Raw genomic sequence first — 12,910 nt, forward strand, 5'->3', positions numbered from 1 at the left:
AGTGGAATGCCATATTATGTTCTTAAGTCTATATTTCCTATTTTTCAGCTAATTCATAATTATAATATATTCTTCTAGTCAGTGACAAGAGCCTATAATGGTAGTAATTAAGACGAGCCTATAATGGTAGTAATTAAGACGCGAGTTTGTTTATGAAACAAGCGCAAGCTCGACCATATTTCTAACTTGAAATTATTCAGAAGTATTCATGTTATTCTTATCTGACTGGGGAGCGAAACTGACCTTGTGCAATATCTCGTAAATTGTGAGATGTGCGCAGACGCGAAAGTATTGATTTTTTTCCGAGAAACAAATGTCATTGACCTTGATATAATCTAGAGTGTAAAATAAACATTAATCTTGATATAACCTTGAAATTGATTTAGACATTGAAAAACGAGATGACAAATTGAATTTATTTGAATATTATTTACAATTAACGCTAATTATTATAGTAACAGAACATAACCTTCTGCGAAAGTATTGGATTTTCAGCCTCCGTGACGTTTCGCTAGTTGTCTTTCGATTGCATATCCGAGAATAATCGATACTTGCGCTTTCATATTGCTACAATGGTGTTTTCTGATTGGTGGAACACCTGAACTTTAATGAATAGGTGTACTTTAATGAGGTCCATTAAAGGGCTGCTACCAGGTGTATAATTACTACATTTCGGCATGGTCGAGCATAAACGTAAATGTAGTTTACCTGTCGGGTGTGCACAAGTAGGCCTACATTAGATACAGTTACTGATATTACAGCAATTTTACCTCCAAATGTTCACAGGTCCATAGATCCAATCAGAGTAGCTCTACAGGTCACATGTCGCTCACAAGCAAACATTCTGATGGGGGCAGATAAAAAAAAGTTTTTTTTTTTTTTTTTCACCATGTTAATAATGTCAAAAGAAATGCTTATATAAATTTTGGCCACTCGACCGCAATTACGAGAGCCGTAAAAAAATAGTTTGCCAGGGGCTGTTAACAGAAAGAAAACACAATTTCAATGGAAAAAATTATTGGAATAAACACAGCAGTTGTTGAGCTATCTTTCAACATATTCCCCACCGGAATTGAGACATTTGTTATGTCATGGGATCGATAGAGAGGTGCGGACGGCTGTGATACGCTGGTTCCGATCCCAGGCGGCTGACTTCTAGTACGACACAAGGATACAAAAATTGATCCCATGGTATAACAAATGTCTCAATTCCAGTGGGAAATATGTTGACAAATAACGCAACAATTGCTGTATCAGTTTCGATAATTATTTCCATGCAATTGTGCTTTTTTCTGTAAACGGCCCCAGGGAAAATCACTTTCTGGACAGCCTCGTAATTGCGGTCGAGTCACCGGCGTAGCTCTGTCGGGTAAGGCGCTTGCCTGCCGATCCGGAGTTGCGTTCGGGCGCGGGTTCGATTCCCGCTTGGGCTGATTACCTGGTTGGGTTTTTTCCGAGGTTTTCCCCAACCGTAAGACAAATGTCAGGTAATCTATGGCGAATCCTCGGCCTCATCTTGCCAAATACCATCTCGCTATCACCAGTTCATCGACGCTAAATAACCTAGTAATTGATACAGGGTCGTTAAATAACCAAGTTAAAAAAAATTGCGGTCGAGTGGTCGAAATTTGTATATGCATTTCTTTTGACTTTATTAACATGGTGGAAGAAAAAAAAAAGCTATCTGCCCTCATCAGAATGTTTGCTTGTCAGCTGTGTATGTCTGAAGTTAGCTTGTGCGAGCGTATGAACTGTGTTTTATTCCTCGACACAGTAGGTTAATTTGTGATGACTTTGCGTTAATTGAAAAGGAAGGACGCAAGGTTGACACAATAGTTTATCGAGAAGAATGGATAGCTCTCATTGAAAGTGCTCTCATGAATAAACAATTCGCTCTTTCATTTCTAAAATATCCATTAAAGAAAACTTGAACCTGATGAAAAACGTGATATCGCTGCAGTTAAAAACCAGAAAGTTCTCGACGATACTCTAAGACAGTGATGTCAAAGCAAGCGCATTTTTCTGACCTTGACATCGCGCGCGGGCAGCAAGCGCTAAGTATGAAAAGAGGAAGAGTTGTGTATATGAATAAGCAACCTGTTGGATTAAGAAAACAGTGGTGCACAAACTTCAAACGGAACGTGAAATTTTATGTCGTTACTTTTATATTATATGGCTTCTTTCTGTTTAATATTATCTACATTGTCTGTAAAACAAAAGTACTTACACTGATTTCTTAATATTGCACTTGTGTTTTAAATGTTAATAACATAATAGAGAGTTATATTCACTTAAATTCCATAGTAGTATAATTATACTGTATTAAGTGAATGAAACACATCATTCATAAAGAAAGTGATATTCCAAAGAAAGAGATTGAGTATGACATATGGTGGAATTTATATTGATGGTATCTTTAGCCTTACAAAAGTAATCAATAAACTAATCAAAACAATATTACAGTACAAAGCAAAGTTACCTAGGTACTGTATCTGTTTTAAGTGTAACTAATATTACATAACAAAACTCTTATCGCATTTGGTATTTGTGATATTTGTGAGCAATTTCCTATCATCAGAATATTAAATTATTTTCTCGAAATCTGCTGAAGCTATAGAGCTGACATTTTTACAACACATGGGCACGTATCTTTTGCTTATGGTGTAACAGTAGTTGCTTTGCTAATTCATTTCCTTACAAACAATTTCCATGCGAATATTTTCAAAAATTTCAATACGCTATCTTCAGTAATACATATATACGGTATATTAGATTTATGAAAACATTCTGTAAGGCTACTAAATAAATAGGCCTATAGTACCTGAAAATTTCACTTTTCTGTACGAAAAGTTGACAAAATATTTCTTTTGAATAAAAAAATCAAACTTGTGAAAAATGAGCATGAAAATTAAAACTTACATTCTTATAATGCACTTATACTTCTCAGGCAAATCTAAAAGTAACATGGATACAGTTTTAATAAATTGTCTTCCCTTTATCTATTGAATCAGTGCTGGCCATCCCTGAATATAGCTCGACAAAGCGGCAAGACATGCCCAAGACATGGCTAAGATGTAGCGTATCCATTTAGTTGAGCTCTAAAATGAACAACACTTTATTAATGTGTGTGTTGTTTTCGTCCATACTCCCCACTCCTATTTATAATAGAGTCTAAACATTTTTTTCGCAAGCATGAATTCAGATAACTCTTTACGAGTCATCAAAGGCCGCTTTTGCTGGCCGTTACCTAAACTAATAATAATAATAATAATAATAATAATAATAATAATAATAATAATAATAATACGAGATTGGAAAGTTATCAAACGACGGCAGAGTTTGATAACCAGTTGAATATTGTAGTATGAACTTACGATAAGTACGGTATATCGTACAAATTTTATCCACTTTCATAAAAAATACTTTCTTTATAAAAATAATTGTATTATTTATATTAGGCCTAGTTTTGAACATGTCTTTTGTAGAATATCGGTTGTATTATTGTTATTAGTTTCTTTCTGTGAGTGGCGATTCGTTTATGTTTGTTTTATTAATTTTGCACGATAGGTTTTTGTTTATAACAGAAGAAGAACAATACTAGGAGAAATAAACAAACATTGTTAAAATGAGTTGAAACGAGGATTCAGATATTGAAAATGCTGCAAATTCTGCAATTGAATGTTTACTGGGCCTACCTTATAATTCCCGCTTAAGATATGAAGTGGAATAAAAAAAAAATTGAAGATTACTGTTCCAAGAAAAATGTAGAAAGCGAGTGTGTCAAAGAAAGTAATGCTGGCATACTTTAGTGAGAAAGCTGCAAGCGAAAAACCAAGTTCATTGTTACCGCATCGATGGTACGGAGTATCTTTACCTACCTAGTTGCGCAATAGAATTATTACGTAACCAATTGCGTAATGAATGTTTACAACATTTGTATTGGTGACGTAAAGTCCACATTACATAAAGTGGATAAACAGTATTTATTGTTAGTTGAAATCATGTACAATATTCACATTAGTGCACAAGTACTGTAAAGTATTACCACAGTCTAGTAGTATATACAGTCACGAAGCTTGAGTTTATGAGGGCACTAGGAACAATAGACTGTGCAGGTACTATTTCGCATTGTCTGTAATGAGGCGATAGTAGCGATCCTAGTGGTTAGCAGCTATCTGTGGATGCATATTTACTACGTATTGAGCTTCTGACTGTATATACTAGACTGGTATTACCATGCTAAACGTAACGTGTGCTATAACATAAATACTATTAAGCGATTTTACATGCAAAATACATTTCTTTAAATTTCTTTATAGAAGACTTCAAGTTTCGTTACAAAGGTAACTAAACACATGAATCTCTTTGTTTTGCAGGATCCCATTGTTGCGTGTAGAAGGCCCATTGATTATAGTTCAACTGTTAGAAACAACACTACTCACACTTGTCAACTACGCCAGGTAAGCTAATGTAAAACTTCATTTATCTATAGACATACCACATAATAAACAACCTTATAATAATGCTTTAGTTTATTTGAATTGAATTTCGGGAGGTGGGAACTACGATCCAGCACTGCGACCTCTAAAGATCATCTGCGCTAACCCTCAAGCTAGGCGCATTCCCAAAACACACCGGCTGAATACACTAAGATTCTCTGCGTATTCAGGTTTCGTCCCTAGGCCAGTCACCTCCGTGCGTTGCCAGCCGGCATTCGGTGAATGCTAAGGAATGACGACGGAATTGAGAAATGTTGATGGTATGATGTAGATGCCTGATATGGGGAAATAGGAGAACTCCGAGAAAAACCCCAACTGCGACCTTGCCCGCCACAAAATAATAATAATAATAATAATAATAATAATAATAATAATAATAATAATAATAATAATAATAATAATATTGAATAATTTCAAGGGAAAAATTGTTCCGGGGCCGGGTATCGATCCCGGGGCCTCTGGTTGAACGTACCAGCTCTCTCCCAACTCCCAACCCGGCCCCGGAACAATTTTTCCCTTGAAATTATTCAAATCTGCTTTACAGAGAGCTTCACCTGAAAGACTAGATTTACATAATATATACGTCACTGTGTACGTTAACAGAAAACCACAATTCCAAGTCACACAGAGTTTGTGTGCACTCGATTTGGGTCTCTGGCGTCTGTGGATATAAAGGGAAAAGTTGAGACGGTGTCTGGTGGAGTTCCCGGGTAGCTCAGTTGGGAGAGCGCTGGTACGTTCAACCAGAGGTCCCGGGATCGATACCCGGCCCCGGAACAATTTTTCCCTTGAAATTATTCAAATCTGCTTTACAGGGAGCTTCACCTGAAAGACTAGATTTGAATAATAATATTTCTAAATAACCTAGATTTAAAGGACCGAGAACTCGAACCTGGAATGCCTGCTGCCATACGTACGAGCTATTCCATCTCAAATCGACCGAAATATAGAGAAAATTGACCTTACAATTTCTAAATACAATAAAACTTTTTTTGTACGTAGAGAACTGTGATACAATGCTTTGTGCAAAGTTTGAGGCATCAGAACTTCATAGTGTTTAAATTAAAAATATTTAAATTTATCGTATTTTCAAAAAATTTGCAACTTTAAACTGTTAAAGCTCCTTTGGGGAGGCCGAGACGTAGATGGGAAGATAATATTAAAATGGATTTGAAGGAGGTGAGATATGATGGTAGAAACTGGATTAATCTTGCTCAGGATAGGGACCAATGGCGGGCTTATGTGAGGGCGGCAATGAACCTCCGGGTTCTTTAAAAGCCAGTAAGTAAGTAAGTCAGCGCGTCTGGCTGCGAAACCAGGTGGCCCGGGTTCGAATCCCGGTTGGGGCAAGTTACCTGGTTGAGGTTTTTTCCGGGGTTTTCCCTCAACCCAATACGAGCAAATGCTGGGTAACTTTCGGTAACCCCGGACTCGTTTCACCGGCATTATCACCATCTCATTCAGACGCTAAATAACCTAGATGTTGATACAGCGTCGTAAAATAACCCACTTAAAAAAAGTAAGTAAGTATAGTTCCGAAACACTTTCACCCAATGATCAAAATCATGGTTTATTTTGATGCTGAGAAATTAAAGTTGATATTGACATATAAACAGATTTTGTGCGAGATCGTGCGTATTTGCTTGCTTTCCGCACAAAACCAATACGCGATAAGTGTGAAATACCACATTCAGCATTCCCAACGTAACACACATAACAATTTCCCTCTTCTTACCGCTTGAGCGCCATATTCATTTTACTGCTTTAGGCTTTTAACATATTATTTTTAGAGACGTTTAACATAGTAATAATTATAAATTGGAAACTTACCACTGCAATTTCACCTAAATTGCACTGTTAATTATTGTTTTTAAATATTTGCAAAAATTAAGTAAAGTCTACTACTCCACAAAAGTTATTGCATTCCTGTTGCAAGTAACGTTAAGGAAGCCGTGAAAAAATCAACAAGATTCCAGATGCCGATGTTATTACTGCAATATGTTATATAAATAATATTGTTAAAATATTAAAATGAAAAATAAATCATTACATAACCTTACCGTTTGTTTTAAGTTCGCATTTATAGACTGGGGGGGGGGGGGGAAGACAGACGTATATCACGGCCTCCTGAAGTATAGTAAACACAGAAAATATTTTATAGCAACAATGTTGAAGATAGATATTTTGGTATTCCAAAGTTGCCGTCATTAAACAGAAACCAAGATGGAGATTTCATTGCAACTAATTAGAAAATCCTCTTTCAGGTATGTAATAAACGATCTTCGCACAAAATAATGTACGATACACGAGCGGTATGTTTGTTTTCATGTTGTCGGAAATTAAAAATGCTCAACTACGTTTCGCTTTTTCAATCTTTTCCTCGAACATGAAAACGTCAACATACCGCTTTTGTAACGCATATTACTATTCTTACTTTTTTATGGAAATGGAGAAATTTAGATTTTTCCTCATTAAGACGCCTTTGCCAAGGAAACAATATTTTTAAAAATATATAGTTAGATTCCGTATTGAAAGTACAAATAAACACATATTTTTTACTGATGGCACATTGATAATAAAGTATTGAAAATATCAAATAAAATAAATAGGCTAATACGCGCTTGAACTAACCAGCTGACTGTGAGGCGGGAGCTAGCCTAGGTAAGCAAGGCCAGGAGACATAAACACGTGATGTGTCGTCTAGCAGTCATGACTGTGCTAGCTTTATCACAGGTTTTCATAAACACAGGAGTACAATGACGCCCAACGCTCGCTTATCTTCAGCTCTCGGCCAGTACGTGCGGTACTGCGCCGTTCAAGCCTAGGCGTGTGAAAATAATCTATTTAATACCCCCGAAACTTATTGCCATACCACTAAGCAAACAATGCCGAATCCCTATTAATAATGCAAAGGTTTTTTCTCAATATTTTTTTACATTTTTACAAATTAGCAAAAAGCCTAAAAGCAAGTAAAATCAGATTATCTGTCTCTCTTTGTACAGTAAAAATAAGGATTATTTCTTAACATAACCTACCAAATGTCAGCTTCAAAATAAGCTCTCGTTCAATGTTGTGCAGTAAATGGTTCCAGAGTTCTGAGCGCTGAAAGAGGCTCGTTTTTATAAAATACGCTAAATTTGTCGCTCAGTAATACGAAAACCGTTTGACTTTCGATAGTATATTTTTGAAAATGCACTGTCCTCAGCACCTTGTATAAATAGGGAAAACATTAGAGTATAAAAAATGCGAGGTTTTTTATTGATCGATTTCGTATGAAATAGCCCGTATGGTCTCCTGCGGAGGTTGAGTGATAGATGTCTTGGTCTCCTTGATGTTCTCTAAAGGCATATTAATTTACGCTGTCGGAAGTAGCATACTACTCGTACATCAACAAGACGACCAACTATTCGTCTATTCCGTGTCACACTTTCATTATGTTTCTCAGCTTCTAAACTTGATGTTTCCACCAGTGTTCTGTTATGTTTTTTCCTAACATGCGGAAGATTTCTACATGTTTAATATGTGCAGGCGATCAAAGATGTAAAAAAATATCGTATTCTTTTGTTAAACATGTTATACAGAGCGGTCAGATTATATTTCGGCCATTGGGGGGGAGGGAGAGAGAGAGAGAGAGAGAGAGACTCTTTCGGGATTTTCGCTCCGCAACGTTCCGCTCATTTTTACGTTTATTATGTGAAGCATGTAAACAATTATAATTTATTGCATAATGAGAAATGATATGTGTTATAAGTGTTTCTCAAAGTGATAACCAACTTGATTCACACATGACTGTCATCTTGTGATTAAATGTGCGGAATCTTGTTGAAAATATCGGTACCTATTCTCCCTCGTTATCGGACAGCAACGGGAAGAAATTTAAAAATATTTTTGTGCGGTGCGTCTTTGCATCTATTGTCTAAAAAATGGGCCTTCTTATATTTGCGCGCGCAGGGAGGGAGGGAGTGAGTGTGTGTGTGTGTGCGTGTGCGTGCGGCGCGTGTGGCGCGTATGGCGTGTGTGTGCTTGCGCGCGCGGGGCGTGTGTGGGGTGCATGTGTCGTGCGTGCGTGTATGGCGTGCGTGTATGGCTTGCGTGCGTATGCGTGTATGTGGATGTGTGGCGTGCGTGTGTGTGTACATGTGAGGCGTGCGCGCGTGCAGTGTGTTTGTGTATGGCGTGCGTGTGTGTGTCACTAGTTGCATGTTAAGGATGTCTCTTAATCTTCATGTTGTTGTTAGTCGCTTGTCCGAAGACAGGTTTCAACCTCATAAGGCATCACTCATGGATGAGGTAACTAAGCCAGGAGATAATGGGCTAGAGCAGCCAGTTCCTTTCCTCCTTCATTGCGTACGTCATATTATTATTATTATTATTATTATTATTATTATTATTATTATTATTATTATACAATTTCAATTTTTTCAAAAGGCTCTTGCTGATATGTTTTTGGAACACTCAAACACTTTGACTAGTAGCTAGTAAGGCCAAGATGTTAACATAATAACAGCCAGACATAAAATCGACGGATTTATAAGTAAACTTGATTTCTGGTCGACACCACTTGACAAAGAGAAATTTCATTCATTCTAGTGTATTAAAGAACTCATGGAAAATTTATCTACGTACTGTATGATACAGCAAATACCGATTTTATTTTTCCGGACATGCAATTAAGTTTGTACAGTTTTAAAGAACAGCTTTTTGGGTATTTTCCGGAAGAAACTCAAAACAAATATCTATAGGACGACCGACTAAACGATGGATTATTGAGTCGGCAATAGACGACATGGTATAAAGCCTGTTTAGTAGTAGTAGATGATAAACTCAAAACAATTACGACAGTCACAATGGGATACTGAATCCGGTTTTAGACAGTTGCGTTCAACTCGCTAAAAATTTTCAAATTAATATTTAAAAATAGCCTCATTGGAATATGTATATACTGATGGAATGTTGAAAGTATATTTTTCTCGCAGAGCGTAGGGCAGTGTTTGTAAAAAAAAAAAAAAAATGAAAGAATATCTCGAGCTTACAAAAGAAACTCGTTACACTTTTTTGTTTTTCGTCTATTACGTCAAAACAAAAGAGAGAAACTACTTGAACTTGAAAATATCACTGTTTCTGTATCGAATATAAAGATCAGATTTAAGAAGATACTTTCTCAAAAATAGGCATATTTATCGCATTATTTTTTTTTACTTTATAACTATTGAAACATTTCTTTTTTCACAAACTTTGTTTGTTTCTAAATATAACATAAATATACAGTATGTTATTTTCTTTGCTTAATTTTGTAAATCATTTCGCGATACCTCTCAGCTCTTTATATGATCCCTACAGAATCGCGACCCACACTTTGGGAATTATTGTTACAGACTATATGTCTCTCCACTTGTAACAAGTGAATTCACACTTGGATTCTTGAACTTGATATAGGCATGATACTTATGATTGATATCTTGGTGCTATCTCTCATATGTTCATACGTGTAACAAGCCTGCATGACAGGCATTTCTGAAATGTATGAACCAATATACACTGCTTCGCCGATGTAGTAGAATGCGTGAGTCTAAAGGAAGCAGCAAAACAGTACAACGTGGTCTGTTGCTGTGACGCGAATCCAAACCTCCGCATACGGACAAGGCATCATGTCACAAACACGTTCACGTCTGAGTATTTCTTACAAAGTAAATATTATTCAACACTTTCAAAACGGCGCAAATATTAAGGATATTCCTGTAGAGTTTAAGGTATTATCACAGTCTAGTATATACAGTCACGAAGCTTGGGTTGTGAGGGTGCTAGGAACAATAGACTGTGCCAGTATTATTTCGCATTGTCTGTGATGAGGCGATATTAGCGATCCTAGTGGTTAGCAACTATCTATGGATGCATATTAACTACGTATTGAGCTTCGTGACTATATACTAGACTGTGGTAATATTAATCATTTCTCCGTATCCTTCCCAATTCACTGTTCCCAATCCTCTTTTCCCACATTTAATGTTTCCCAATTCGTAGACCTATTTTTCCCCAAAGCATTTTTATCAATACCCATTTTTACCAAAATCAATTTTTCCCAATAGCAATTTTTCCCTGTAGCCTCGTTTCTTTTCTTTTTTCTTTTTTTTTTTTTTTTCTTATTGGTTGTAACTATAGTTAGGGAACTCTCAATGGGGACAGTTTTCTCATTTTTTATTCACTGAAGAAGGGCTGAAAATGGGAGATCATATTATTGTTTTCGGAACAAGATGGAGTTTTGTACTATAAAATTGTCAAAATACATCCCGTCCTGTCAAGTTAATGCTCACCTCGCTCCTTATTCGTTTTCGTAGCATGCAGACGGAAAAGTTTCCTCTGTCATGCAGAATTAGTTATTTTGTGGCTTGGTTTTGATTGGTGCCGAAGATCTGCTTTTACTTCCATTTTCCGATGAAATATTACAATATTCGCAGAAGCAGCCGCCTGAAACGGAAATGCGAGCACTGGCGTAGCTCAGTGGTTTCAATTATCAAGTCTTTAAAACTAAGTGAGGAAGTTTATATAACACGTAGAACACCGCCAAGACTACAAGTTTTGAATGTCGTGACAGCGGGAAAGTAGTGATTTCGTGTTAGTCTTACGTAATAATAGGTATTGTTTACCTTTAAGTTTACACTTTTCAAGCATCGCGTGTTCGAAAAGTAGGCTGTTTTGTTTTTAGATATTAGTTGTTTCTTTTCGTATTATTAAGTTAATAGGGTTACATATGAATAATTTCGAGGGAAAAATTGTTCCGGGCCGGGTATCGAACCCGGGACCTTTGGTTAAACGTACCAACGCTCTACCAATTGAACTCTACCAGGCACCGATCCAGTTTTTCCCTCTATATCCACACACCTCAAAGTGGGATGACAACCGTCAAGCAACCAACATTGAGTGCACATTAACTCTGTGTGACTTAAATTGTGGTTTTCTGTTAACGAACAAACAAGCTTTTCAGGTATAATTTAACAATTTTAAGTCACACAGAGTTAGTGTGCACTCAATGTTGGTTGCTTGACGGTTGTCATCCCACTTTGAGGTGTGTGGATATAGAGGGAAAAATTGGATCGGTGTCTGGTAGAGTTCTCGGTCAGCTCAGTTGGTAGAGCGTTGGTGCGTTTAACCAAAGGTTCCGGGTTCGATACCCGGCCCCGGAACGATCGGCCCCGGAACAATTTTTCCCTCGAAATTATTGATTATTGCTTAAGTTGCGTAAGATTATATTAAATAATTATCTGTACAATAAAATAAAATAATTAAAATACAGTTAAACCAAAAAAAAAAAATACAATCATAGTACAGAATATTTTAATTCCAGCACTGTATACAGAAACATAGGTCTACATGAGAAACTATTTTTTAACCAAATTTTACGTGCAGCCATAATTACAAAAACTACTTCACTCACCATATATTTGCCGACAGATGACTGAAACAATGGCCTTCTACACTCGGAAGAATAATTTCGTATGTTTACAGTTTTACTGATGCTGATTTTCGGGTGAAAAGAATATTAAATTGGCTCAACCTCGTGTTACTGATGGTATCGCGGATCATGCTATTGTTATGCACGGCGATCGATCGATTTTACGGACAAAGCGTGATAAGTTATGGTTTATTCGTGCCTTGTATTCGAAAGAGAACACTGACCATTGACGCAAATACTTGCAACACTATTGTAACGTTGTAACGAAAGTTTATTGACCAGTGATGCTAATACTTGGAACATTATTCTACCGTTGCAATGAATTCAGACTCTGAATAAAATATATGGATATAAAACCATAGTTTTATTCGCAGTTCAGAATTATGTTTTGAAATGTAATTATAAAAAAATGAGATGATTGGGACTTTTCCATAAAAATACGGACATTTAACAAATCTTCAAAAATAAATACGGACGACAAGACAAACCTTCAAAATACGGACATGTCCTGCTAAATACGGACGTTTGGTAACCCTAGGGGGGGGGGGGAACAAGACGTCTGACTTGAAGAATGATCCAGGAAATAAAAAGTCGCAAGATTTCATGAACGGATATCTCTGAAAAGTTGTGATTATTTATTGGCTGATATACATAAGATGGAGGATGAGTGGAACAGAGAAAAATTCTCTCCGGCACCGGGATTTGAACCCGGGTTTTCAGCTCTACGTACTGACGCTCTATCCACTAAGCCACAGCGGATTCCCATCCCGATGTCGGATTGAATCCTCTCAGTTTAAGTTCCACCTCTTGGGTTCCCTCTAGTGGCCTACGCTCATGCACTGCGTCATAGATGTATGACAGTGGCACAATGTCCACTTATGTGCAGAGGTGCACTCGTTATGAGTGACTAAGTGGCCGGGATCCGACGGAGTAAGCGCCGTCTTAAATTACTAAGTGATTT

The 12,910-nt window shown here is 36.9% G+C and overlaps 1 protein-coding gene across 1 annotated transcript in view; it reads left to right on the plus strand.

Moving 5' to 3' along the window:
• The window catches only part of Naprt (nicotinate phosphoribosyltransferase), a 144,135-nt gene that overhangs the window by 19,593 nt on the left and 111,632 nt on the right, over window positions 1–12,910 (plus strand). The window contains 1 exon segment of the mRNA XM_069815833.1: window positions 4,377–4,460. Within this exon segment, the coding sequence (XP_069671934.1) occupies window positions 4,377–4,460 (84 nt within the window).

The sequence above is a fragment of the Periplaneta americana genome, chromosome 2 (genome assembly GCF_040183065.1).
Source record: "Periplaneta americana isolate PAMFEO1 chromosome 2, P.americana_PAMFEO1_priV1, whole genome shotgun sequence".
Classification (NCBI taxonomy): Eukaryota; Metazoa; Arthropoda; class Insecta; order Blattodea; family Blattidae; genus Periplaneta; species Periplaneta americana.